This window comes from Camelus dromedarius, chromosome 11, assembly GCF_036321535.1.
Source record: "Camelus dromedarius isolate mCamDro1 chromosome 11, mCamDro1.pat, whole genome shotgun sequence".
In the NCBI taxonomy this organism is placed as follows: domain Eukaryota; kingdom Metazoa; phylum Chordata; class Mammalia; order Artiodactyla; family Camelidae; genus Camelus; species Camelus dromedarius.
The window spans coordinates 36187119-36214416 of record NC_087446.1 but is presented as its reverse complement, the minus strand read 5'-3'; the positions used below and the strand labels follow the sequence as shown (position 1 = coordinate 36214416).

Below are 27298 nucleotides of genomic sequence, written 5' to 3'. Positions count from 1 at the left end.
GTTAGATTGTTCACCTCAGAAAAATTTCACCCTCTCCAGATTTTTAGTTTATTTAAACTGCTTTCTTAGGTCTTTAAAATATATTTCCCCAACTTATCTGCCTTTTGTTATTGTAGCAGAAACGGTATTCACCATGATCTATTACATCTTAGTTAGAAACAGAAACCTCCAGGTCCGTGAGTGATTTCTTAATTCCATTTCCTCCTTATTTTAGAGCATTTTATTTCTTCCTCAGTTACATTTTGAAGGCTGCATATTTTGTTATCCCTTATTTTTCTGCAGCCTGAGAAATAGTGGAGGCAGAAGTAATGTTCAATTGAGGAGACAGGCAATTTCTGGGGTCTGCACTTTCTTCTAAGAGTTTACTATATATTACATGCAGTATAAAAAGGCTCATTCTCTCCACTTAGAAACTGTATTTCATTCAAATGGAAGGGGATCATTTGGATAGTTTCCACAATTCAATATGTAGAACTAGAACCTTCACTGTGTCAATGTGTAAATCCCAGAGTTCATTTTCCACATTTTATTCATATTACTATGCAGTTGCCACTTCTACTATTTCTCTAAAATGAAAGGAGGAGGGAAAAAAAAAGAACACATACACTTACTAGTTTTTCAGCTTTGGAAATATTAGTGATAATTCTCAGTACTCTGTCAACTCACTAGCACAGCAGGTGGGGACTGGGGTTGGATTAACTTGCTATATCATGTTATGCCTTTTCTCTCTGAAATCTTCAGTTTCCTTCCTTGGCCATCATGTTTTGAAGTTTATTATATCCAATTACATTATTTTTGTGTTGTTTGCTCTTGGTGAACATTTTTACACTAGTTTTTATTATTTTATACTCATTTAAGTATCGGGGGAAATTCTACGAGTTGAACTCAATCCACCATTTTTTAAAAATTTTATTTTATTCAGTTATAGTCAGTTTACAATGTTGTGCCAATTTCCAGTGTAGGGCATAATTTTTCAGTTATACATGAACATACGTATATTCATTGTCACATTCTTTTTCACTGTGAGCTACCACAAGATATTGTATATATTTCCCTGTGCTATACTGTATAATCTTGTTTATCTATTCTGTATATGCCTGTCAGTATCTACAAATTCCAAACTCCCAGTCTGTCCCTTCCCACCCCCCTCCTCCCTGGCAACCACATGTTTGTATTCTATGTCTGTGAGTCTGTTTCTGTTTTATGCTTATGTTCATTTGTCTTTTTCTTTTCTTTTCTTTTCGATTCCATGTATGAGCGATCTCATATAGTACTTTTCTTTCTCTTTCTGGCTTCCTTCACTTAGAATGACATTCTCCAGGGACATCCATGTTGCTGCAAATGGTATCATGTTGTCGTTTTTATGGCTGAATAGTATTCCACTGTATAAATATACCACCTCTTCTTTATCCAGTCATCTGTCGATGGACATTTAGGTTGTTTCCGTGTCTTGGCTATTGTAAATAGTGCTGCTATGAACATTGGGGTGCAGGTGTCATCCTGAAGTAGGGTTCCTTCTGGATATATGCCCAGGAGTGGGATTCCTGGGTCATATGGTAAGTCTATTCCTAGTCCTTTGAGGAATCTCCATACTGTTTTCCACAATGGCTGCACCAAACTGCATTCCCACAAGCAGTGTAGGAGGGTTCCCTTTTTGCCATAGCCTCTCCAGCATTTATCATCTGAATCCACCATTTTAATTTGGCTATATTCAGTTTACTAATACCCTAAAGGTTAAACTTGGATATTGAATTTTCTAGCACTATGACCATTAGACTGCCTGGCTGCTTATAAAAGAGTTAGACCCAGCCTTTTTTTCATACTGCCTATTTCCACTGTCCTGACTATGCCATGTTTTAAAGATCTACTATTTTTCAGATCCACTCACTTAAGTTATTAAGTCAGTTAACACTGATGATTATCTTGACATATATACAATATGAAGGAAAACACTAGACTCAGAATAAGGAAAAGGGATGTATATACAACTTTTCAGTTGTGTCTGATACGCAAAATACTTCTAAATCAAGCTGGAAGGAATAAAACTAATTATTTTAGAAGAATATAAGAAGGCAAATTTCTACTTGAAAAATCTTTTAATAAAAAAGTATGAAGGTACTTTTATAAAACGCTTGGAAACTGGGGGTATAGTGGAGAGAAAACATTCTCTAAATGTTCCTATCAAAACTATGAAGGTTCAGGAAGAACCTTCTGATTTTGGCAGAAAATTTATTTGACCATCATAGAAAGTTTCCTAAAAGGCTACAGTAGAAAATAAAACTTGAAGACTTAAAATGAGTTAATGAAAACTTTCTAAAGTTGTGTCATAGGATTTTGTGACCAGAGTAGTGCCTATTTCTATTTATGAACGAGGAAAAGAAAATCTCAGAAAAGTTCATTTGCTCCATATAATAATGACATGGATATTTCACAATCAAGTATCATCTACAATCAAAATTCTAAGTTCTCTAGTATTATCTACCTTTGCCTTTCCTAGACAGTATTTCAAGTATAGATCATATATTCTTTCCATGACTGAAAAAGAATTAAATGCCAAAACAGAAAAAGTATCAGGATTATAAAGTAATAAGCTGCTAAATTACTTTTACATAGTTACTTAGTAGTAAATATTAACATTTTTTGTTATTCTAGCAAGTACTCTACCTGGCTATGATTCAGCTGTATACCTGGCTAAACCAATTATTTTCACACAACTTTCATAAAGAGTACTGTACTATAAAATATAATCATAAACACCAATTCCTTTCTTTCTCTATTGCCATTAAGTTTCAGAGCTATGTAGACTAAGCCAACTTTACTATTAAGTAAAGGAAGCAATGTAATTATAATCTCATTAGTATTCAATCATGGCTTTTCACACTGGCATAAAACATTTCATGGTAGTTATGACATCTTGGATACAGTACTTTCTCAAGGAGTTTGGTCTCCTCATCTGTAAATGAAACTGAATCAGACAATCTCTCTTCTACTTCCCAAAACTTTCCACATTTGTCCACAGATTTTATAGTAATTAGTTGACTCTTCCCAATGTCTAAAAAAACCCTTCACATTCTTCAGATTTTTTTCATTTTGATTTACTTAGTCCTAATAAAATATCCCAATGATCTTTAAATAAAAATATAAAAGCTTGTAAGTATCCATAGCAGGAAAAAAAATTAAATAATTTATGTTACATTTCTGTTTCTAATCAAGTCCAAAGGATAGATATTTTTTAAAAACTCTAATAACTCAACTACAAGTACTTATGTTAATACAATAAAGAATTGAAAATGTCCATCAATAGATGACTGGATAAAGAAGTTGTGGTATATTATATATACAATGAATACTACTCAGCCATAAAAAATAATGCCATTTGCAGCAACATGGATGGACCTGCAGACTGTCATCCTAAGTAAGCCAGAAAGAGAAAGAAAAATACCATATGATATCACTTATATGTGTAATCTAAAAAAAAAAAAGATAAATGAACTTATTTACAAAACAGAAATAGACACACAGACATAGAAAACAAACTTATGGTTACCAGCGGGGAAAGGGGATGGGAAGGGATAAATTGGGAATTTGAGATTTGCAGATACTAACTAATATATAAAAAATAGATAAACAACAAGTTCATAATGTATAGCACAGGGAACTATATTCAATATCTTGTAGTAACTTATGGTGAAAACGAATATGAAAATGCATATACATATGTTCATGTATGACTGAAGCATGATGCTGTACACCAGAAATTAACACAACATTGTAAACTGACCATACTTCAATAAATATATATATATATATATATATATATCTAAATAAAAATAAAAAATAAAGAATTGACAAGTTTTTTTCACAGAAAAATTATATAAAACTCAGTGGTGTATTCCATAGATATTAATTACTAACAGCTACTAATAACCTATAGAAAGATAAAACTTACTAATCTAAATAAACTAAATAGACTGTGGGTGTATAGATGAAGCAGATAACTAAAAGCTTTGCTAGTTGGGACTAAGTTTCTAACTGTGAATATAAAAAGTATACAAACTAGAGTTCTCAAAGTTGTATTAAGATGAATAGTTATTTGATAATTTAAGGATAACTGAATGAATTCCCAACCATAGAAATAGTGTTTGGCACATAGCAAATACTCAATAAATCTATGTTGAATAAATGAATGAGTTAAGATCAAGTGTCTTTTTTGGAGGGTGGGTGTGGAGGGAGGTAATTACGTTTACTTACATATTTACTTTTTTTTAATGGAGGTACTGGGGATTGAACCCATGACCTTGTGCATGCTAAGCGTGTGCTCTACCACTTCAAGCTATACCCTCCCTCTGATCAAGCGTCTTTTTGAAAAATAAGACCAAGAAAATTTTAAATGCTTGATAAACATGTTACTGACTTCTTACAGGCACAAAAGTTTCAACTAAGGACTGGAATACTCAGTTCAAACCAAATGAAAATATAAATAGCTCTAGTCAATAAAAAATGTGAAAGGTTCTTATCTCAATGTACAATCAATATTCTGCCATTATATCTTCAGACAGGAACAAAGTTGAAATTACATAGTCTCTCAAGATTCAATTTAAGGTATTAGAAATGTAAATGAGAAAATCATGCCTTATTTATTTCCCCCCTTATTCACTGAACAGATATTTACTGAACGCTAACCACAGCAGGTGCTTATTCTTTTTCTTCTTTAGGTCCAGGGGATTGAACAAGCCAGAGAAAGATTAGCCAATATCGTATTAAAAGGAAAGTTTCTGTATGTCAACTGCCATAACTTATTTTCCATTTAATTCCTATTGTTCCATGCACAATGTATATTTATAATATCTAGCTCAGCTTTATATATTTATTTCTTCTAAAAGTAAAACAATTTTTATCATTTTCATAATAGTACATTAAATTGTACCTTAATTTTTTTCTCTTGCATTGACTTATGGATGCGTTCTCTTAGGGGTTTCACCGGTGAATTATTCACTTGTGTGGGAGATCTATGCCCAAAAAAAGCAAAAATTTATAAACCAAAGTAGCTTTTGTCTCTCCCCTACCCAAAAGCAGTTATAAAATAAAAAATATTCTAAACAACCGAAGCTAGTTATTTATAATACTATGTAAGAGTGTCAGTATTCCTATACTGAAAGTTCTAAATATTAATAATTTGCTTAATTAATTAGTTCAATCACTAAATATTGAGCTTCTACTATATATAAGGCATTCTATAAGATATTGTGAAGGATAGAAAGTTCATTCATTCATTGGCCCTTAAATTCAGGCATCTTGATCTAAGTAAGTGAAATATGATATCTACATAAATAAAATTCAAAATAAAAAAGGACAGGTGCCATAGCAGGGGAATTCAAAAGAGAAAAACATAGTTTAGAAATAGGAGGGTCAGAGAAGGCATAATAGAGGAGACACTGGTGGTTTTGAAGCCAGACAAACCTGGATTCCTCAATATATTCCTTTTTGGCTTAATAGAGCCAGAGTCATAACCCCTTCAACTCAAAAGACCATTATATAAGAATAAAGGATAGTCTATTCTAAAGACTAGTTTATAACCCTACAGTGACTTACATTCATACACTATATTGTCCTTAATCTTATCATTTCAATGCAGACCATTAAAAATTTACTTTACCATGGACAAGTACTTGTCTGCACAATGCTAAGGTAAATATAAACAATTGAAATATGTTTGGCCACATGATTGAACACAGAAAAAATACCTCTTTAAAATGGATGTGAGAATTAATTTTGTTTAGAAAGTCCTATAAAGACAAAATAACTTTCTTGAAAAAAAACAATTCAATCTGAGAGAAAATTTATATCATTTATATTTCTACCTAAAGAAAACTTTGTTGAACAGAAGGTAAAAGGAGGAAAATACGAAGGTTCATTTTCTTTATAGTCTTTCTGGGATTCCAACACAGGGTATAAATAAATCATTGATAAAATAAATTTTCATTATAAAGGAATTAGAGGACAATACTGAATGATAACGCATTATAAAGTTTCTCTTTAAAGAGAAGAAAAAAGATGGTGAGGCACAGGGGAGAGAGTGCATAAAGAAATGATGGATGGATATGAACAATTTTAGACTAAAATCAGATCTCTAAAAAGTAGCTCAAGCAGAAAATAGAAAAGATCAAACAGAATGATTTTGTAAAAAACCCTCCACAATGTACTAAATACAATTTAAAATTTTTAACTGTTCTATAAATGAATGCTTATTAACTAAATGTATCACCAATTGATGTTAAAACTGGATAGTATCAATAACTTGCACAGAATACCAACAATAATTTCAATGTAAGTTTAGTGTACATGCTCTCTGCTATTCTCAGGCAGAACAGCACAATCCTTGGAGCAGAGACCTTAGGCTGTGGAGAAAGACATCTTTGCTACTTGCTAACTTAGACAGATTACTTAATTTCTCTCAAGTATTTAATTTTTCACATAGGAAATGGGGATACTACTAAAAGAGATTGTTATGAAGGAAAGAATTTAGCAAAGTTCTTGACACAAGTATTTAAGCAAATAAATATATTTCCAAGGCAAAAACACAAGAACAAAAAAAACCAAAAACAAACAAACAAAAAACCAGTCTTACACTCACAAAATACTGTCTTTTTATACATAACTCTCTCACATTCAAATGTTCAATTTCCCTTTAACTAACTTTGTTTTTTCTCTTCATATAATCTCCAAGTTTCGTACCATAGCATGTATTTCTTTTATAACCAATGAGGTGTTTTTTCAAAAATTTCCTTTTTAGAGTGTAGATAACTTTCACATATATATAACTTTCACATTTCTTACCTAAAAAGTGTAAGAATAGAAGTTCCATTATGATGAATTGTATTTTCATCGTCATACAAAAGCTCTGCTTTGTTTTTGGTGGGAGCACTGGCTGCTTCTTCATCCAAAAGAACTAATAAAGTTTTCACAGTATCTCTGCCACAGTATGCTGTGCCATGGTTTATGGCATGAGATTTTGGCTAGAACAAGAAATAATTTCAAGTAAATGAATAATCACCCAAGCTGGGTCAAGAAGCCACTCTTTTCCATTTCATGTGCTATTGGTTCTCCTTCCTTCTCTATTAAATTATAAAAAAATCAGCCATAAGAAGTGGCATGTGAATATTTCTCCCTCAAGTCATCCTAAAATCAATCTCATGAACTTTCAGAAGCACAAAAGAATACAGAAAATAGTACCATCAAAAGCAGACATTAGGTTCTGGTCAAAATAACATTAGGCTTTAAGTCAGAAAATTTAGCTACAGTCTATGTGACTTCAGCACCATGACTTAACCTCTCTGAGTATTTTTTCTCTCTTATATCAGAAGCAGGGTTCTGATGATCTGAATACCAACTCCACAGAGGGCTGTAAAGATCTACTCAAATGTAAAAACAAAAAACTAGTTGGGGGGGGGTGGGAAGGGACAGATTGGGATTTCAAAATGTAGAATAGATAAACAAAATTATACTGCATAGTACAGGGAAATGTATACAAGATCCTGTGGTATCTCACAGCGAAAAAAAATGTGACAATGAATATATGTATGTTCATGTATAACTGAAAAATTGTGCTCTATGCTGGAATTTGATACAACATTGTAAAATGACTATAACTCAATAAAAAAAATGTAAAAAACAAAACAAAACAAAAAAAACTAGTTGGCATTCATTCATTCAGTAATCATTCACAAGTACATACTAAGTCAGGCACTGTGTTTGAAGCTAAGGGTACAAAGGTAAAAGCCAATGCCCCAAGGAACCCATCATCTCTTTGATAAAATACTTAAGTAACCAGTAATTGCACTATAGAGTGCTGAGTGCTATTTTTAAGAGAATGTATACATTATGCAGTGGAAGCACACCAAAGGTCATTATCAAATTACCCTGGGATCAATGATGGCTTCACAGAGGAGAAACACAGGAATAAGAGAGAGCATGGTGTCATTATATTATATGATAATATAAAATTACATATAGATACACATAAGCACAAACTCTGAAGGCATTTCTGGCTAGGTTTGATACCGACTTACCAGTTGTGTGTGCTGTGTAACTCTGGGAAAGTTGCTTAACCTCACTGTGCTATAGTTAAATCACTGGTAAAAAAAGGGTAATGATATCACTTAACCCATAGGGTTGTTGGACATTGTGCTTAAATATCAGAGTTGCCCTGTCTGGGATATCTGTTATAGTTGTACCACTTTCCTCAGCTTTCATCAACATGGTCTTGGTCTCCTTTCTCTACTTCGCTGACTCAGGCTACACTGGAATTTTAACAAATTGCATATCACAATCTGGTGCTTAACATATATTTTTCATTAGTACCAAAGAAGTCTATACTGTTTAATACTAACTTCATTGAGAATTATTGCATCATATTTTTCAAACATTTCTGATTTGGTTGAAAACATAAAATTAAGAACCTGGTGTCTGCATCTTTATTTCCTGTGACAGGAAATGGGAGAGATTGGTGATCTTAATTATCTTTGTTGTGATGGTTCCTGATTTATACTTATAGTAAAACTTGGTTGTCATCTGAGCTAAAGTAGTCATAGGAAGTTTTAACATACATGAAATACTTGGGGCAACAAGCCAGAATCTTCCCATGTCCTGCCTTCAAATTAAAATAAAAACATGCATTGTTATAGAAAATAGCTTAAAATGGTTCCCAAGGGCTGTGGATAAATAAATGAATAATAAAAATTAAACAAGTCTTTCCTTATACACTATCACAATTACACCTAATGAAAAGGGGATTTTTGTTACCCAAATAATTAAATTGTGATAAATGGACTATTAAAACACATACTCCAAAATTCTGTTCTAGAACTAAAAACATGGTAGTCAATTTTATCTAGAATACTATAATTATAACATAGTATAATGTTTGACTATCTATGTAAAAAAAAAAAAGGTAAATTTTCTCAAATATATAGTTGGAAGATTTCTAAGTAGAGGAGAAATTGCTAACATTTGCAGTAGACTGGCAATGGAGGTAGAAAATAAGAGCTCATGTAAATAGAAAAATCTTATTAAAGAAAAATAAACTGCTGAATAGAAACCATTTCTGTTGCTGTTCTATGAAGTGCCTAGTAATTGGGTCATAAACAGGTTCTCATCTCATATCTGAGTAAATGGGAAAATAATTGTTTTATAAGAATAATTATTGAAAAACATGACAAAATTCCCTAATATCCATCAAGAATTATAAATTTCTAGTGCCACAAGGGATAATGAAGATTATCGAATGCACTACTTTAACAAACACAGACAATTTGGCCCAAAAATGTTATGATTTACCCAAGGTGAACATAATCCTATATAATCCTATTAAAAACTTTAATTTTCAACAACATCTTCTAAAAAAGGAAACACATTCTTCTGACTTAAGCAGCAATAGTAAATTATTTCTACAGCAAATAGAAGAGACAATGTTTTGTATAGAAGGATAATGAAAAATAAAAAACTAATTACCCGTGCAGGACTGATGTCAGTGGTACTAACAGCTATATCTCCTTGTTGAGAATTGATAATATGTTTAATCCTCAAATCCAAATCTTGAGCAACTTCCTCTACTGCCTTATAAAAAGGATCCCTGCTGTTCTGACCTTTAATCAGCTGCATCTTTATCACTGAGAGTATTCGACCCCCTGCAATGCTGAAAATAGAAATAAGATCACTTTTATAATAGTATTAGAAATGACAATGTTTATAAGCTTGAAAATATAATTCTCAGAGTTAATCAACACTTTTCAAAGAATATGGCTTTGATCTTCTAAATCAAATAGTAATACATTTAAGAAAAGGATGAGAACCATTTGAAACAAAATTAAAAAGTTTTTCTAAAAGCAAGCTATTAATCATAACACAATAAAGGTGTTAAAAAAATAAATAAATAAAAGCAAGTTATTTCAATAAGGTAAGTTATGTCTTCCTTAATTTGAAAGCTAAAGGCAAATAATTCAGTTATACATGATATATGATAAAAGATTCAGATGCAGTTATATACATGCAATATACTTAAAATATACACCTTTAGGTACAAAATAACACAAACAACTACCTTTCACTGAATACCTAAAACCCTACATAACTTAATCTTAAAACCAATTCAATAAGTACTATCACCCTTAAATTATATGTAAGAAAATTGAGTCTCAAAAAGTTTAAATAGCTTGTCCAAGAGCATACAGTGGGCTAGGAAGGAGGTGATGAGGAAGGAGATTGACCTGAAATACGTGATATTGTATTCTAATATGAGAAAGGTTATTATATGAAAAGGAAACCAAACTATTTAATACTGACCTAAAGCAAACCAGAGACTGGACAAACTATGGCCAATAGACAAGTATTTTAATAAAAACTTGAAATCAATTCTTTCTTTGTACTAAGTCTGAACTTGAATGAATTTGGGTTGCAGTTCCTGCTCTAGAAGGCTGACCTAAAACCAATGTAAGAAATATATAGAATGGAGGATTTTGATCCAAGGAAGATATTAGAGCTGTCTAACAATAAAAGAGGGCTCCTTTTTGAAATTAGGAGATTGCCATCCCTAGAGGTATCCCTGGAAAGGCTGCATAGTACCTAAGGAAGTGGTGTGGTCAGGCTGTGGAGTCAGACTGCCTGCGCACACATCACAGCTCCCCCACTTTCCATCTTGAGTATGCTATTTAACCTCTCTGTGACTTTTATAGTAGCATAAAGGAAATTATGAATAGTTTTCATCCTCACTGCCTTATTGCCAGGCTTCATGTTTTATAGAAGAAGCCAGGTTCCCTAATAACACTGGAAATATGACTGTTCACATTTACATAACTTGTCCAAATAGTGAAGGAAAGTTAGATGAAAACTGCAGAGAGACAATGTATGATTGTGCAATTGACCAATATCTTCCAAATTTGCCTGATCATCAGAGTCATATTCAGCATTTGCTTAAAATATCAACTCCAGATCCCATTCTATTAAATCACAATCTCCAGAGAAGGGTACTGAATAGTTACATTCGTTTTAAATGTTCCACAGGTGATTCTTATGACTAGACAAGCTTGAGAAACATTTCATGAAAAAATTAGTTCCTAGAGAAAGGAACCATATTTCACTAATCTTCATAGTAACAGTTTATACTTGACACACAGAAGAAATAATTGATATGTTTGTTGAATAAAGGACCACCATCACATGCGACAATCAGAAGTTTTTACTTATAAGACAAAAGATTTATACTTTACTATTATTCATATTATTATTGCTTGCAATATAAAAAAGCACTTACAGAGTTTCAACTTACACTATGGCAGACTAAGTTACTCTGGGGAAACATTCCACTGAGCTTGGCAGGAATAGGGGGAAATCTCTAAGTACCACCCGATCCCTCCCCTAAAAAGTGACAAACAAAAGTTGGAGTGGAAAGTTGGAAGCTCTGAGTGGTAAGCAAGGAGGATGAATGGGATTTTCCTGAGGACAAAAATCTCTAATAGCACTGTGATCAGGATACAAAGCCCTGAGTGGGAAAGAGATTCACAATGATTCTGAACCTTCCAAAGGGGAAGAAGCTAGTATGGCTTTTATTGGATTTGTCCTATGCATTTTATATTTCTGAAGCTTTCTGAAAAACATTTTCTATTTGGTTACAGTGTAAAGACAGAATTACTTTTTTTCCCCAATCGATCTGTGACCAGCAACACTGTTAAACCCTACCATCAATTTTAATAATTTGCCTTTAGATTCTTGGCGTTTTCTACACATATAATCATATTATTATCAAACAGAGTTTTATTTCTTCCTTCCTAATTGTTATATCTCCTATTTATTTTTCTTGCCTTACTACACTGAACTGGACATCCAATATTACGCTGAAAAGAAATAAGAGCAGAAACTCTTGTCTAGTTCTAAATCTTAAATGATTAAAACATTTCACCACTAAGTAGGTTTTCATAGGAACCTTTTATCAAGTTAAAGCCCTTATTCTCAGTTCACTTTACACTGAAAGGATAGTAGCGCTGTAGGGTGACTATGTTGTCCCAACAGACACCTCACATTGGGCAGTCTCTGGGCTTTGTCCCCTGCCCCTTCAGACTTCAGTGGCTATAAGAACAGACCCTTGAAATCACCAAATTTAGCAAGTACTCTCAAAATAAAAGCTTCCCTTCTTGACTTCTCTCTCTGGCTTTCTTCCTTCCCCTACTTTTTGGCCTGTATTTTCATTACATTCACCTCCTCATTAATGCATTTAAGAAGTATTTTAAAAATATGTTATCCACTAATATTAATTATTTTCAATGGAAGGGTCAATCAAAGGACCTATTCTGCCATACATCTGTAACCAGAACTCTGAACAGACCCTAAGAAATATTTTATATAAATAGGCACTCCCTTTTCCAACTGGTTTTTTTTTTCTTAATTTTCAATTAAAAGTACAGAAAGTAATTGGATGAAATGTAGCCAAAAGGAAAACATAGTTAACACTATGTGCTTTTTCTGGGAAGTAATCTCTAATGGGAGAGTTTTGGAAAAGAGTCAAAAGGATAATCAAATATGAAAAAGCGTCATAATGTCAGTTACAAGAACCAAAAAAAAAGAAAAAGAAAGCTTTCAATAATATTAGGTAAAAGTCATCTTTGCACTCTTTTCTCATTCCTTCTACAAAAACAAATATTCTAAATTTTAAACATATAATCCCCTGAATGAATTCTATTTAGGAAAAATTTATAAGATTTATCTTTCAGATACTTGCCAAGCTTAGCATTTTGACCTTTAACAAAATATGGCAAACACCAGTGCTATATGACTAGTCTATTGCTATACATTCACTATAAGAGCCAACCATCAGCTCTTCAAATATCTGCTCAGCAACAAAGTGGCATAATTCAAATTCTTGCCTCTAGAGCCTAGAAACTCCTGAATTTTTAACCTGAATGATGCCAAGACATTTGTGCTAGGCACTAGAAATACAAAATGAATAAAGTATTTCTTTTTAAGAGGTCACAATTGATCACTTGTGATATACAAATGACACTGAACGAGATACTAATGACACAGAGGGAATTTAAGTGGGGAGGTAGGGAAGAAGAGGGTATTCAGGAAAGCATCCCAGAAGATACATTATGACTACTCTGGATAAACATTAATAGAAGAATTTATGTGAGAAAGAGGTAAACTGACGCTCCTAACTACTAAATGCATCACATTAAAGCCCTAGGGCAGAAAAAGAAAAATGAAGCTAGTGAGGAGAAACACAATTAAATCCCCAAGCCTGTATCAAAACATAATGACTGAAAGAATAATAAGCAATAATGTAAATAATTGGTAATATTTTAATGTAATCATTGACTATCTTTACTATATAGAATAATTTGGCTTTTGCCTACCATCTTTAAGAATTTGATAACTATTTGCTAAAATAAATTACATCTTTAAAAATTAAATGTAACTAAAGGTGCTACAAGAAATACATTGAAAACACTTCTGAAATTTTTTATGAGAAAAATGTAACATTAGAATTCTGGACTGGATAATTTCAACCAGATTTAACATTCTATAAATGTGTAATATTTAGCTCAATAAATATAAGTCAGGTGTGCACTAAAAAGTTGTGTAGTAAACTGGAAATACAGGGTTTTAAACGTCTGAACAACAAGGAGCTAATTTATGTATTCTGAAACCTCTAATTTAAGATGTTTTTCAGGTGAAAGTATAGTATTTTATGGTGGCACCTACTGGCAAAGTGTAGAAATGCAGCCAAATAATAGCTAAGATGGCATGATGAAAAGCTGGCAGTGGGGAGGTATGATTTTAATTCCTTCCCTGTCTGTCTATCCCCTATCCTTCCCTGGACTCAAAGATTAGTGATTCCCTACCACCCTATTATAAGACTTACACTTAGCTCCAGAAGTTACATACATTTTTATTTCTGAGTTTTAATGTTGAGAGAGACAGAGGCCACACTGAGATACAAGTAGGAGGTAGAGAGTACAGAATTTGTACATAATACTGAGGTTTCTGGAGTTTTACCCTGTACCTAATATGGAATCATTGAAGAGTTTTCATTATTGGAAGTAACATCTGCTGTTTTAGAAAGACCACTGGCAGCAGTGAGGACAACAAGATGGGGCAACTCAAGATTGGAGGCAAAATGAGTAACTCAGAGATAAGTAAAAAGCTCTAGGCAAGAAAGGATCAAAGTCTGAAAACAGACTTTCTATAAAGAATCGAAAAAGGTAGTAGCTGTAGGAATAGAGATGAGAAGAATATAAAAAGTGTTGAGTAAGAAGAACCGATGGATCTTGGTGACTGAAGGGATAGAGAAAGGGGGGAAAAGAAGTTTAAGATATGTTCCACATTTCTGCTTGGGTGGTTGGAGGGAGAATGGCTTCATCAAGCTGGGTTCTTTAGGAGGATAAGCAGGGAAAGATGAAGATTTAGTTTGGGAGATGCTAAGTTTGAGTTTCCTTTGAGGTAACAACTTATAGGTAGTTAAAAGATATATTTTTAAAATTCAGGAAAGGGTTTGAATTTCACCGAATTAAGGATTTAGAATTTGCATATATGCTGTCAGAGAGGTAGATGGAAAATAAGAAAATGAGGGAGATTTCAGGGTACTCAGAGTAGGGAATAATAAGTTATGGGGAAAAGACTTCTAAGAGAGAAAATGATCAAATTTGAGGACTCAAAAGAGACCAGAGACTACTGCCAACTAGAAGATCATAAATTGATCTTTGGCAGTATAGCTTCAGTGGAGTGGAAAATTGAATGAATGTGAGTCAGTTAAATACAGACAAAGAAGTAAATACTGAGTGCCTACTCTGTGCCAGAAACTGTGCTAGGGCTAGGCAATATTAGTGAAGAATACCAAGAAAGCCCTCACAGAGTTAACAGCCTCATGAGAAATTGATATTAAATAATTACAAATTGGGAAGTAGAATAAAAGACAGCATTTTTTCAAGAATTTCAACTATAAAAGGAAGAAGGAACTGACAAAAACAGAGAAGATGATTTGCTGTTTTTTCTTATAATCTTTATAGACTGAGGCTAAAGGACTAGTAGAAATTGAAATTATATAACAAAACAAATAACCAATGAAACGTTGTCCCAGTAGGTTACCCACATTATATCACTATTGGAAATATCCTCCCTTCTCCTTCATTTCACCTCCATTCTCCATGTCTGGGTAACTCCTTCAAGTTCATCCTTCAAGATTAAGCTCAACTCTAACAACCATCCAGGTGAACACTCCTGACACTCTTATCCTTGGCTCCCATAAACTAGGTCAATTGTCCTTTCCTCTGTACATCCTTCTATTATTGCATAAGTAGGATATATCTTTTTGGTTTTTAATAACTTTCCTTTTTAAAATCATGAAATGAATATATACTTAATATATGTAAAACTCCCCATAAAGAAGAAAATAAAGACTGCTCAGATGGACTATTTAGACACCCATTTGCACAGCCCACTATTTAAACTCCCACTTCTTCAGTATCTTCCCTAGAAAATAGAGTAATTACTTATCACGATCAAATAGGATATTCAAAGCAACTGGCTGCTAAGTTGAAGAATTGAAGTCTATTTTCTCACCCTGGATGCCTCTAAAATGTATGTCTGTCCTGTAATACAGAAGTGTACGTACAAATACACTTCTACCTGGCTGACAACTTAGACTAACCAGAAATTCCTCCAAAAAGAAGTATCATTATAACAAATTACATTGGACTGAATACATGCATTTATATCTGCTCCCTCATAAAGCCCCACTAAAATGATAAAAAGGCAAGGGTTTAAAATCATAAAGAAAAAGAGAATGGGAGAGGAGACAATAGCCAATGAGAGCAGGGACATATCATGAAAGTACAGAAAGATAAAAAGCAGATGGGCAAGTGATAAACTGACTACCCAGAACAGAGAAAGCTATAACCTAAGCAAATGCTAAAAGAAACACCAATAAGAAGCAACCTCAGAAACTCTCAGAAATTGAAGGCAATCCTGTAGGCTAGAAGGTGAAGGTGGGGTTGCAAATAAGAAAGGTGGTTGACAGTCTATATAAAAAACACAGAGACCTCTACATCTCCTCTCTTATTCTTAGCAGTCAGGCTAGTGCACTTCTCTCACCTCAGCATGGAAAGCAGGATTACTCTGAAGAAACTAAGCCAGAGAGGCCCCAGACCTAGAGGCACCAGGGACTGAAAACAGAGGGACTGAATAAAAGTCTACATGTTGAACGGTGAGACTCAGCATCAACTTACCGTCCTCAAATCCCAGAATACTGCTAGCCAGACTTACAGTTTTCAGAAAGAGACTAAAGGATGCCTCTGTGGAAATTGTTGGGCAAGTCCCAAAGAAAAGACCTGTAGTTACTCACATTTGGAGAATCCCCAACAAAAGCACCAACTGGCTACCGTAGTATAATGAAGTCCATTGTACAGAGCTGCGAATCAGCTTTATAGGGCCTCATTGTTAAATACTAAGGAACAGCCAGAATCACCATACATTTTAGGAACACCTCTAACATGACAAAGGGCAAAAACAAAAAGAAAAATACTCAAATTAGGTGAAACAAAGACCATCCAATAAGCAGATAAAAATAATCTTAGAAAGTAAATAATCTTAGAGAGATAAATGAAACATGACATAAGATCATATACAATCAAATGTGAGAATAAAGATGTTTACCTACCATTTACTTTTTCTCAGAAAACTACTTGAGCAATATAAGGGGTTTAACCAACTAAAAATGGAATCATGAGATCCAGGAAACAAGGCAGAGGCAAAGAAAATTCACAAGGTACAGAAGCTTCATGGTTGCCATTCTGAAACAGGCATAGTAGGCAAAAGTACAGATTGAATGAGGAAGATAGACAACTCTCCAGAAGGAATGCCTTCAAAGGCAAAAAACCAGAACTGACAGATGACCTAATAAAAACAAGAAATTGTATAGTTTTGTTGACAACTTTGATAAAGAATTGATGATAAATATATAGGAAGCAAAGCAAAAGAAAAAAGTAGATAATCAATAACTCTAGAAAAAAAACAAAGCGTTGTACAAGAAAGAAAGTCTAATCACAGTATATAATATAGCTAAACAACAAGGTCCTACTGTACAGCACAGGGAACTATATTTAATATCTTATAATAAACTATAATGGAAAAGAATCTGAAAAAGAATATATATATGTATACATACATATAACTGAATAACTCTGCAGTATACCAGAAACATAACATTGCAAATCAATGATACATCAGTTAAAAAAAAAGATGCTCCATATCACTAACTATTAGAGAAATGCAAATCAAAACCACAATGAGACATCACCTCACATCTGTCAGAATGGCTATCGTCAAAAATACCACAAATAACAAATGTTGGAGAAGACAGGAAAAAAAGGGAATTCTTGTACACTGTTGGTGGAAATGTAAATTGGTGCAGTCACTATGGAAAACAGTATGGAGGTTCCTTTAAAAACTAAAAATAGAACTACCATTTGACTCAGAAATTCCACTCTTGGGTATCCATCTGGAAAAATAAAAACACTGATTTGAAAAGACACGTATGTTCCATTGTTTATAGCAGCATTGTTTAAAACAGCCAAGACATGGGAACAATCTACCCAACAACAGATGATTGGATTAAGATGTGAGGTCTATATATATATAAAATAATGGAATATAATAATATAATGGAATATTACTCAGGGATAAAAAATGAAATAATGCCATTTGCAGCAATATGGATGGACATAGAGAATATTATGAAGTTATTAGTGAAGTAAGTCAGAAAGAGAAAGACAAACACTATGATATCACTTATATGTGGAATCTAAAAAATAATACAAATGAATGTATATACAAAACAGAAACAGATTCAGATACAGAAAACTTATGGTTACCAAAAACAGGGAAGGGACAAATTAGGGGTATGGGGTTAACAGATACAAACTACTATATGTAAAATAGATAAGCAACAAGGATTTACTGTATAGCACAGGGAGTTATACCCAATATCTTATAATAAACTATAACAAAATATGTGCAAAAACACCAAACCACTATGCTGTACACCTGAAACTAACACAATATTGTACATCAACTATACTGCAATAAAAATGAAATTTAGCTGCATAAAAATTTAGCTACATAAAAATTTCTTTTAAGTAAGATATAGAAACAAATACAAAAAAATTAAAAGTTAACTCCTTTGAGTTTTTACTGTCAGTGTGTAGTACTATTTGACTTTAACAAAATATACCTAGACTGCTTTGCTAAAAATAAAATATTTTTAAAAATTAATTATCTGCTATCTCAGAAGATATGGCCAGGTAATATATTAATTGGAAGTTCATAAGAAGTCACTGATACTGACTGTAAGTCATATTCAAACCCTCTTTCAAATTCACTTTGTTTTAATCTATATCTATATATGAAGATAGATGGAAACAATTCAGAATAAAATCCTGAAAAAAATTCTTCCTGGAATCTCAAAGTGGAAAGAAGTTTTATAGAGTGACACATAGTGACTAACAGAATGGGTCCCAGGGTCAGAATTGAATTCAGATCTCAACTCTGCTACTTAATATCAATGTGACTAAGGTAAGTTACTTAGTCCCAATGCTTCAGTTTCTTCCACCCTAAATTGGGTTATCTATCTAGCACATATAATGTAAGGTTGTTGTAATGATCAGATATAATCCCCATATAGAGCTTAGTATAATGTTGGACATGTAGTAAGTGTTTGATAAATGCCAACTATTTTTATTAGTACTATGCTATGGCATACCAGCCAAATTGACAGTAATCTACCGTGTTTGGCTAGCATATACAACCCACTTTTGCGCCCCACAAACTAATCTAAAAATAACTCACCAACCAATATATTATAAATGAGAGTCTATCATATTTTAAAAAAATCTCTTATTTTCAATATCATTTAAAAAGGAATTCCAGATGAATCAAAGATTTACACATAAGAAAATGAAAAAAAAAACTAGTAGAAAACAGAATATAGAATTCATCACATTTTTATCAATTTCCTTACTCATTCTTGATATGGGTTTCCTTTATTGCTAAATTGAAAGTTTAAAAAAATTATTCAGTCATTTCCAATCCTCAAAAACCTATTTCTTCTGGAAAAAAGATGAATGGTAATCCCTCTTCTCTAGCCAAATTTAATCTAAACATGCCATTTGACCTTGGCAAAAATTTTAGGATCACAGATAGGCAGAAATTTAGGTTGGGGGAGGTCATGTTATCATAATTTATTCACATAGATGTCTGTTTCTTCTCCCTAGTTAGGTCTGATGCTTGGTCATTTCAATAACTCTTATATGCAAATCTACCTCTATTTCTGTGAAGTTTTAAAGACAGATTAGTAACACCCATTTGTAATTTATGAAAAGTCATTACCTTGGATTTGGTATTTCTCCAAGAATCTCATCTAATTTGTCAATGAAATTAATAAAATGAGACAATCCTTTTATATGTGTCCTTAAAGGATCAGATGGTGATGGTGCATATCCTTTCCCTCCAAGCTCTAATGTTCTAATAAATGATGTGGCCACCTGTGAATTAAAACAAATAATTTAGTCATGTTTAATGATTTAACAAGTTAAAACTACATATTTTATGAAGCTAGGTACATTTACATATTTCTAGGTACACAGGTAAAGTGAAGCACTTTTTAGACTCATACCATACTTTCATTCAGAAGTAAATAATCAAAAAAACAGGTGCTATGGAGAATTCATGCCAGTAAGGGTGATGGCAATGCAGGTGGAGACTGAGGAGCCAACTTACGGACAAATTAAGGGCATAAGAATATGTTCATAAGAGTATATCACTGTCTATAAAGAATTAGTTGGTAAATATATTCTTAAACATAGATTGACTATTAGCTATTGGAATTGTTACATGGAACAAAGGGATTTTTCAGTGTCAATCATGTTGATTTATTTAAGGTTGGGCAATTAATTTAACTTTTCCAAACCTTAGCTTCTTTATTTGTAAAATAAAGATTTAGACTAGATAATTACTAAGTCCCAGGTAGCTTTTCCCATGTAGCTTTCTCTTTTTTTGGAGCGAGGTGTGGGGAGGGAGGTCATTAGGTTTATTTGTTTTTTAATAGAGGTACTGGGGATTGAATCCAGGGCCTCCTACATGCTAAGCATGTGCTCTACCACTGAGCTATACACCCCTCTCCATGTAGCTTTCACATCTTAGAATTAATTATTTGATCACGTGTAGTTCAAAACACCTTGTCTTTACAGTAATAAAAATACATTTATACGTAAGACTATCTCCATCAAAGATAAAATGTTCTAAAGCTGTATTTTTCAAAGTATATCCTAAGAAAGAAAAAAAAATCTATATAAAATTTCAATAATCTGGGGAAAGTTTCATGGTTAAATAACTTAGGAAACAAAAGATTAAATAACAAGGTTAACTTAAGCAGATTTCTTTATGGCAGGACTTCTCAGAGTTTTTGACATATAAACATGTATTATGTATATCCAATAAGGGTATATACAATTTCTAACTTTTTGCCCTTGGAAACATTTACTCAAAGAGGAACTTTTGGAAACGTTTATTTAAAGAGGAACTTTTGCCTCTGGAAATATTTATTCAAGGAGAATTTAACAGGGCTAGCACTCTACAGAACATATGTTGGAAAACACCACTTTAGAGAAGTTCTCCCTTATCAACTTTGAAGGATATGGTAAAAAATAAAAATACTATGGGTCCTCAAATATAGAGGCAGAACACATATTTGCAATTTAGAGTTTGTTGTTTTATCACAGTTACAAGAACTCTATATTAGGGTACATGGCTCTACTGTTCAAAGAGTTTTTAAAAAGTCTTAAAAATGTAACATGTCCATACCAAAAAGATAGACATCTGTTTCTCTCGAGCAGCATGTTTCAAAGCAGTGAAGGCTTCTCTTCCAAGTCCTCTATCAGGAATATTGAGAATATGAGCCAGAGCCAAGTCATTCTTTGAATTCACCAGCAAGTTTAAGTAGGAGTAGATAATTTTCTTTGCTAGTAACCGCACCTGTATAATAAAATATTATTTTCTTTATTGAAGATGTTCTAAATACAAAGATCATCTCTTTTTTATATGCAGTAAAAATATTTATGACTATTCAATAACAATATCTTACTCAGCTCTTTGGGAGCAGAGAATTGCCACATAAACCAAAAGTTGGAGTTAAACAATTAACATTTCCTTGCTCATGAAACCAAGTTGCCACCTATGATACTCTATGAACAAATAACAACCTATCATAATAGTTGGAAGATGTCTCTTAGAAAATATGTAAAAGATACAGTCCAAATTATTAAGGAAGTCTTGAGTTTTCATACATCTTAAGAGAACTTTTAAAGACAACATGCTTTTGGATTACTTTAATTTCATGTGGAAAAAAAATTCTTGAAATATGGGAGGCAGTCAGGGTCAATTTAAAAAACCTCAATGGACAGGAAAATGTAACCTTAAATACGGACTCAAAATACAATTTAAGTGAAATTTATTAAAAGAAAGAGTTTAAATATTAACTATGAAACTTTTCTTTCTTATATATTAAAGAGAGTAAATGTGACCTTTGCAGGGAGGCTCTCTGATTTTCCAAAATAAAGTAGTGTCAGCTGAAAAAAAATGCACAATGTGAGAGTTGTGAGTTAAGTGTTATTTGGGTCAAAATAAAAACTATAGCTGGGAAGAAAGCCTCTCAGATAGCTCTGAGGCACTGCTTCGAAGAGGTAGGGTGGGAGGTCAGTATTACATGTGATTTTAGTAAAGTGGGATATGTGCACGCCAGCACACATTTTGGCAGAAGGTTGCTGCTAGTCACGAGGAGCAGATGTCTCCGTTAATGTTTTTAGTGCTTTCCGAGATATGAGAAGATACAAGAAACTGCGCTCATAAAATCTCTTGAAAATATCTAACTCTGTGAAGGCCTGTTCTGTCAGTTTTTCCCAGAGAACAGAGTGCCTCATTTCTGATCTCCACCCTGAACTCCATGGAGGGTGGGTTGAAGGTCAGTGACTGCAGTGGTTCGTGATTTCATTCATATAGAACCAAATGGCAAGTATCAACTTTTTCTTGGCAGTGGCAATTCACATATTCCCTTTCTTATCACCCTGTTATAACTGCATATCTGCCAGTTATAATTCTCTGCACAAGTCTTAATACTTTCTGATACTTTGTTTATTTTCTTAATCTTTCTACTATTTTATGTGTTCTGTGAGAGCAAATGATGTATCCTTAGAGCCTAAAAGAATGACTGGCATTATAGCAGGTAATCAATACATTTTTGTTAACAGGTTCTCAATCAGTTTTCGTTCAATGACAAATGAAAGAAAAATTAATATATGCCCTTTTAGATATTTCAAAATTGAAACTACTGATAAAAACTTATCTGGGACCAAATAAGTACTTATATATTTTTATCATATTGCCTTAAAAACAGAAGTACTAGGATACAACTAAATTAAAATTATCTTTAAGATTTGTCCTAAATCTTATAAAATAAGGTATAACACAGTTTTCTGCTCATATTTCAAGTGTCTTTTTATCTTTACTTTCACAGTAAATCACAATACTTAATGAATCTATAATACAAAGGTTTCCATTTTAACTTCACAGTGCAACAGTCTGTCTAAAAACATATGAATTTCTTCTTTATCCCTTTGAAATTCGGGAAGGGTAACACAATTTGCCAAAAATCAAAGCAGAGAAAAGTGACATTCACAATGGAATCAGAAACTTCTTTACATTTTCTATATTTAATCTCATGCAATCTCTGTTTTCACTGTATTTCTGCTGTTCAAAAATAATGAGAGTTTATCAATATGTGTATGTCTAATTCTTATTACGTACAAAATCTGGACTTAAACTCCCATATCTACAACTTGCTCTTTAAGGCTAGCAAATTCTATTCTTCTGATCTGCGATTCTAGACAAACATCAGGGAAAAACATCTTGGAGTCCTCACAGTTAGAGTGTTTCTTTTAACTCATGGCTACAATTGGAAATCTATCCCTATCATTATGGTCAGATAACATGGCAGTTATGGTTTCCCTGCTCTTGTATTTGCAAGTGGGTTTTAAAGAGGCTCTCTGGAAAAGCATTCCACATAAATATAGTTATGATGTCCAGAAGCAAGGGCCTAAATAGAAAAATCCACAAAATTGAAGCTTTTACCAAGATACCAAAAATAAAGATATTGTTCTGTTTATTTGTTTAATAAACTGATTCTATACATACCACAAAGTATTTGCAATGTTTGTTCAGAAGTTGAACAATTTTATTTAAGCTTTCTGATAATTTCAAGTTAATAATTACTGAAATGCAGATATTCCATCTCAATTTGAAGAAAGTCAGTTTTTCTATATTGAGAAGATTAATGATTTATACAGGTATTTTTTTGCTTTCTTGGTCAACACATAAATTCTTAGCTATAATGAATCAAAAAAAGTTGGATTAGAACTAATATATCCGTAGAATTTTTTATTTAACTGATTATTTTCTTTCAGGGCCTTTATTCTATTTCCCCTTCATTACCTTAGAATTTCTAAAGCAGTAGTTTAGTACCTTAGGGAAAATTAAATGAAGTAAAATTTAAAAAATAAGGAAACAAAAATATCGTTTCTCTAATTCATTCCGTTCATCTACTTGAGGAACTGGTGTGGCATTAGTAAGCACATTTGGTGATCAAAATATATTTTTGCAAGACTGCTGCCCCAAAAGTCACTCTGGAATTTTAATAGAAATATACTGCCTTCCAAAAATGCTTTGTAAAAAGAAAAATTAGAAGTCTGAAAGTAATTGAAAAATGGTTGACAGGATGGCTATTACTTTAATAGTCCTCATAAAATTTAACCCATCAGTTAAATGGTAGATAAAATTCTCTTAGAAAATATAATCCAAGAAGGCAAAAGATAAATAGTAGAGGATTAATGCAAAGAAACTCATTGTTTTTCAAATGAGAAAACTATAAGCTTACAATGAAGACCCTTCAGTTTCTATATACTATAATCTTCTTTCATGGATATCCCTTTAAGATAGTATTTTATATCTATAAGCCAAGACTCTAAAAGCTTAGGCCATTTTACGTGTACCAAATTAGTTCATTCTTCTTAAATAAAAGGCACAATAACAATTGTTTCCTCCTTGTAGAGCCTAGAAGACAGATCAAAGAGAAGTGATTTATAAGTGATCTTGATGTATGAATGTACTCCTTTAAGCACCACTGAGAAAAAACAATTTGGTAAACACTTTGTCAAGGTAGGATGAAAAAACAAGGGGAGTGAATGCAAAAAAATTAATTTCTAGCAGGAGAAAATAGTTACAAATCACTACAAGAAAACTATGCCTGGGCAGGAAACAATTGAAGGTGGGCTTAGAATATTTTCTTGCACCAGAAAAGAGGGACGTGCTCAAAAGTCTAATAGGGCATATAAAAAAAACACAGAAGCCAGCTTGAAGGGGACCCCTATATTTTAGCATCAAAGATTTATGACTAATTGATTTTAAAACTTTGAATAAATAAAAATCCGTAAGTACACAGTAACATATACACATATAAAAAAGAAAAATAGAATAAAATTATCTAATTTGCTTCCTATAGTACAAGTAACTATTACACCAACTACTAAACTGGTAATTAAAGAGAAAGAATTACATAGTGACCCTACCATTTTTAGAGAACTGTACTTCATACCAGTTGATAAGATACAGCTCTTCTTTACTGAGAAGGAACATGTAAAGGCATGACAGAGTTAAAAGACTCACCATTCTGCAAACTCTAAAGAAAAACTGACTCAGACAAGGATCATCAATGCATGCATAAAACCATTTGGTGAAAGGTTGGAAAACAGGGTATTAACAGTGTCAGAGTATCACAGATCTCTTCTGACAGCAAAAGGAAAACTACATCTTTATACTGGAGAGACCCGGCAATTGAGGAGAACTTGGGTTTGTGTCTTCTGATGTGACACAAAATGAAACAGTCAGCATCAGTGTGAAGTATTTGTTAGGAAATGTTAAACCTCAATCTAAACAAGCTTTTAGATGTAACTTCCATTTTATCGTAAATAGAGGAACAAGTTAAATAATACCAGTAGGAACTCATCAGATGACAAGAAGGAAAAAAAAAAGACTTGTGGGGAATACTTCTAGATTAAAAGAATCTAAAGAGACATAAAACCCATTATGGGGACAAATGGAGAGATCTGAATAGGGAAGATAGCGAATGATACTAGGGAATATTTAAGTTTTCTTATACATGATATAATGACATTGCAGTTATGCCCTTACTCTCAGGAAATGATATGCTGAAGAATCTTAGGGATTAAATGTCATGATGTCAGCAACTTAACTTTCAAATAGGACAAAAATCACTTCTAGGCCTTGTGGCTGAGATCAAGTGGAGTACCAAATAGGACAGAAAAAATATTAGATTTTTCTAATATATAGAAGATATAAAGCACATTATTAAGCCTAGGAAGTAGGTAGATAGCTATTTATTTTGGAGCAGTGATAAAATATATTTTTAAAAGTGCTACCTGCATAGCATGGGACTTATGGGAGAATCTGCCTTAGCAACGTTTCCTGAAAAATGAGGGTGATTCATCAAGCGTGGTAACTTATTGGAGCATTTGGATTTGGAAGTTAGCATATTCTAGACCTTTTATATACCACATTTTTAGATATCATTTTTCTAATAATCTTAAACTTTCATCTTATCAATGGTAGTTTTATTAAGAAACTTTCATAAACACAAATTCCATGATTAGTGAAGGATTATTACAACTAATTAGGTACCTAGCATAATGTTCAGCAGAAGGTAAATTATATTAGAATAAATCTGTACTACTTTTCTTGTGGTTTGTTTGCACAACAAATCCTGTTGTTAGAACTTGAGATGCATTAGTTATTCTACTCCAGAGTGCAGAACAGATTTTTCTGTTGTACGTATCTTTCTAAAAATCAACCATTTAAAATGCTAACTGTGAAGTTTACCAAATAGAAAACCTGTACCTTCAAGTACTTTTCTGATACCTGGAATGATAACCTATTTTTGCACAGCGCCTGTTACCATGGCCAAAACCATGAATAAACTGATTATTATCATGTGCCTGCCAGTTTTCAATGTATTACTCCTTGTAAACATAGTTTTATTTAAACAAATTAAAAAATTTTAAAAAGAGAAAAAAAAAACAGCAACTGTAATGTACAATCAATTCATAGTGATTTGAAGAGGATCATATCCTGTTTTAATTTACTCATAATTTATCCATACCTTTTCATTATCCTGGTTGTGTTTACTCATTGGTGATGTTGGTACACAGAAATCAGTTTCATCATCTACTGCATATTGTCTGCCACACAGAAAATCCCGTAGTTGACTCTGTAAGTAATATAGGATAACAAAATATTATGCCAACTGTAAAAAAGTATTTCACACTTAGCTTTAGTTAGTGCCTCTGACGTTCCAGTGTACAGCGTATTACGTGACCTCTGTCAGCAGTGCATAATACACATAGAATTAAACTTCCTATCAATCTCTTTCCAGTACACATGAATTCAGTTTTACACATTTAGAGTTAAGAGATAATGTTGGAAATTTCATCTGAGCCTTTTATTTTTATGGAAGAAAATTAAAGACAAAGAAGTCTTACCTAATGCCCACAATAAATGCTTCATTTTGTCATATATATATACGTAAATCTATTGTTCTAAGTGGCATAATATTTCAAATAAAATGAGATTTCATGAAAAAATAATTTATAGAGATATTTGCTTTCAGCCTGCCATACTACTCAACATTTCCATATTATTTCATTTATTTTAAGGGATCTAAGATCATATAGGTATGTATAAACACACACACACACATATGCACACACATACACCATCCTGATAAGTAAATCTGAGAAAAAGATACAAACTGAATTAACAGCCCAAGAGATAATGCAAAGTTACAACTGAAGTAAGTCATCAGTATATACTTCTTAAAAAGAAATAGTGTTTGCCACAATTCTATTGATGTGATAAGCTAGTACTCATAAAGAGTTAATCATGAGAGGAAAAGAAAGCAAAACTAGAAAGCCTAGGATTTTGTTGTTCATAACATATATAATTTTTCAATCTCAAAATTCAAGATCACCAAAAAAAGAATTCACTATTCAACAAATTTTGAATAAAGGTAGTCCTCACATTTGCAGTTCTTATGTTTTCAGAAGAGATGTTAAAAGCAAAGATTTATTTTTCC

General features: G+C 32.7%; 1 protein-coding gene across 1 annotated transcript in view; it reads right to left on the bottom strand.

The window, feature by feature from the left end:
* The window catches only part of PARPBP (PARP1 binding protein), a 52965-nt gene that overhangs the window by 8649 nt on the left and 17018 nt on the right, over positions 1-27298 (bottom strand). Inside the window, exons 4-9 of the mRNA XM_064491656.1 lie at positions 26327-26434; positions 20905-21075; positions 19432-19586; positions 9511-9694; positions 6838-7016; positions 4928-5009 (exon numbers count right to left, since the gene is read on the bottom strand). Coding sequence (XP_064347726.1) covers positions 4928-5009; positions 6838-7016; positions 9511-9694; positions 19432-19586; positions 20905-21075; positions 26327-26434 — 879 coding nt within the window. The remainder of the gene's footprint in view (positions 1-4927; positions 5010-6837; positions 7017-9510; positions 9695-19431; positions 19587-20904; positions 21076-26326; positions 26435-27298) is intronic.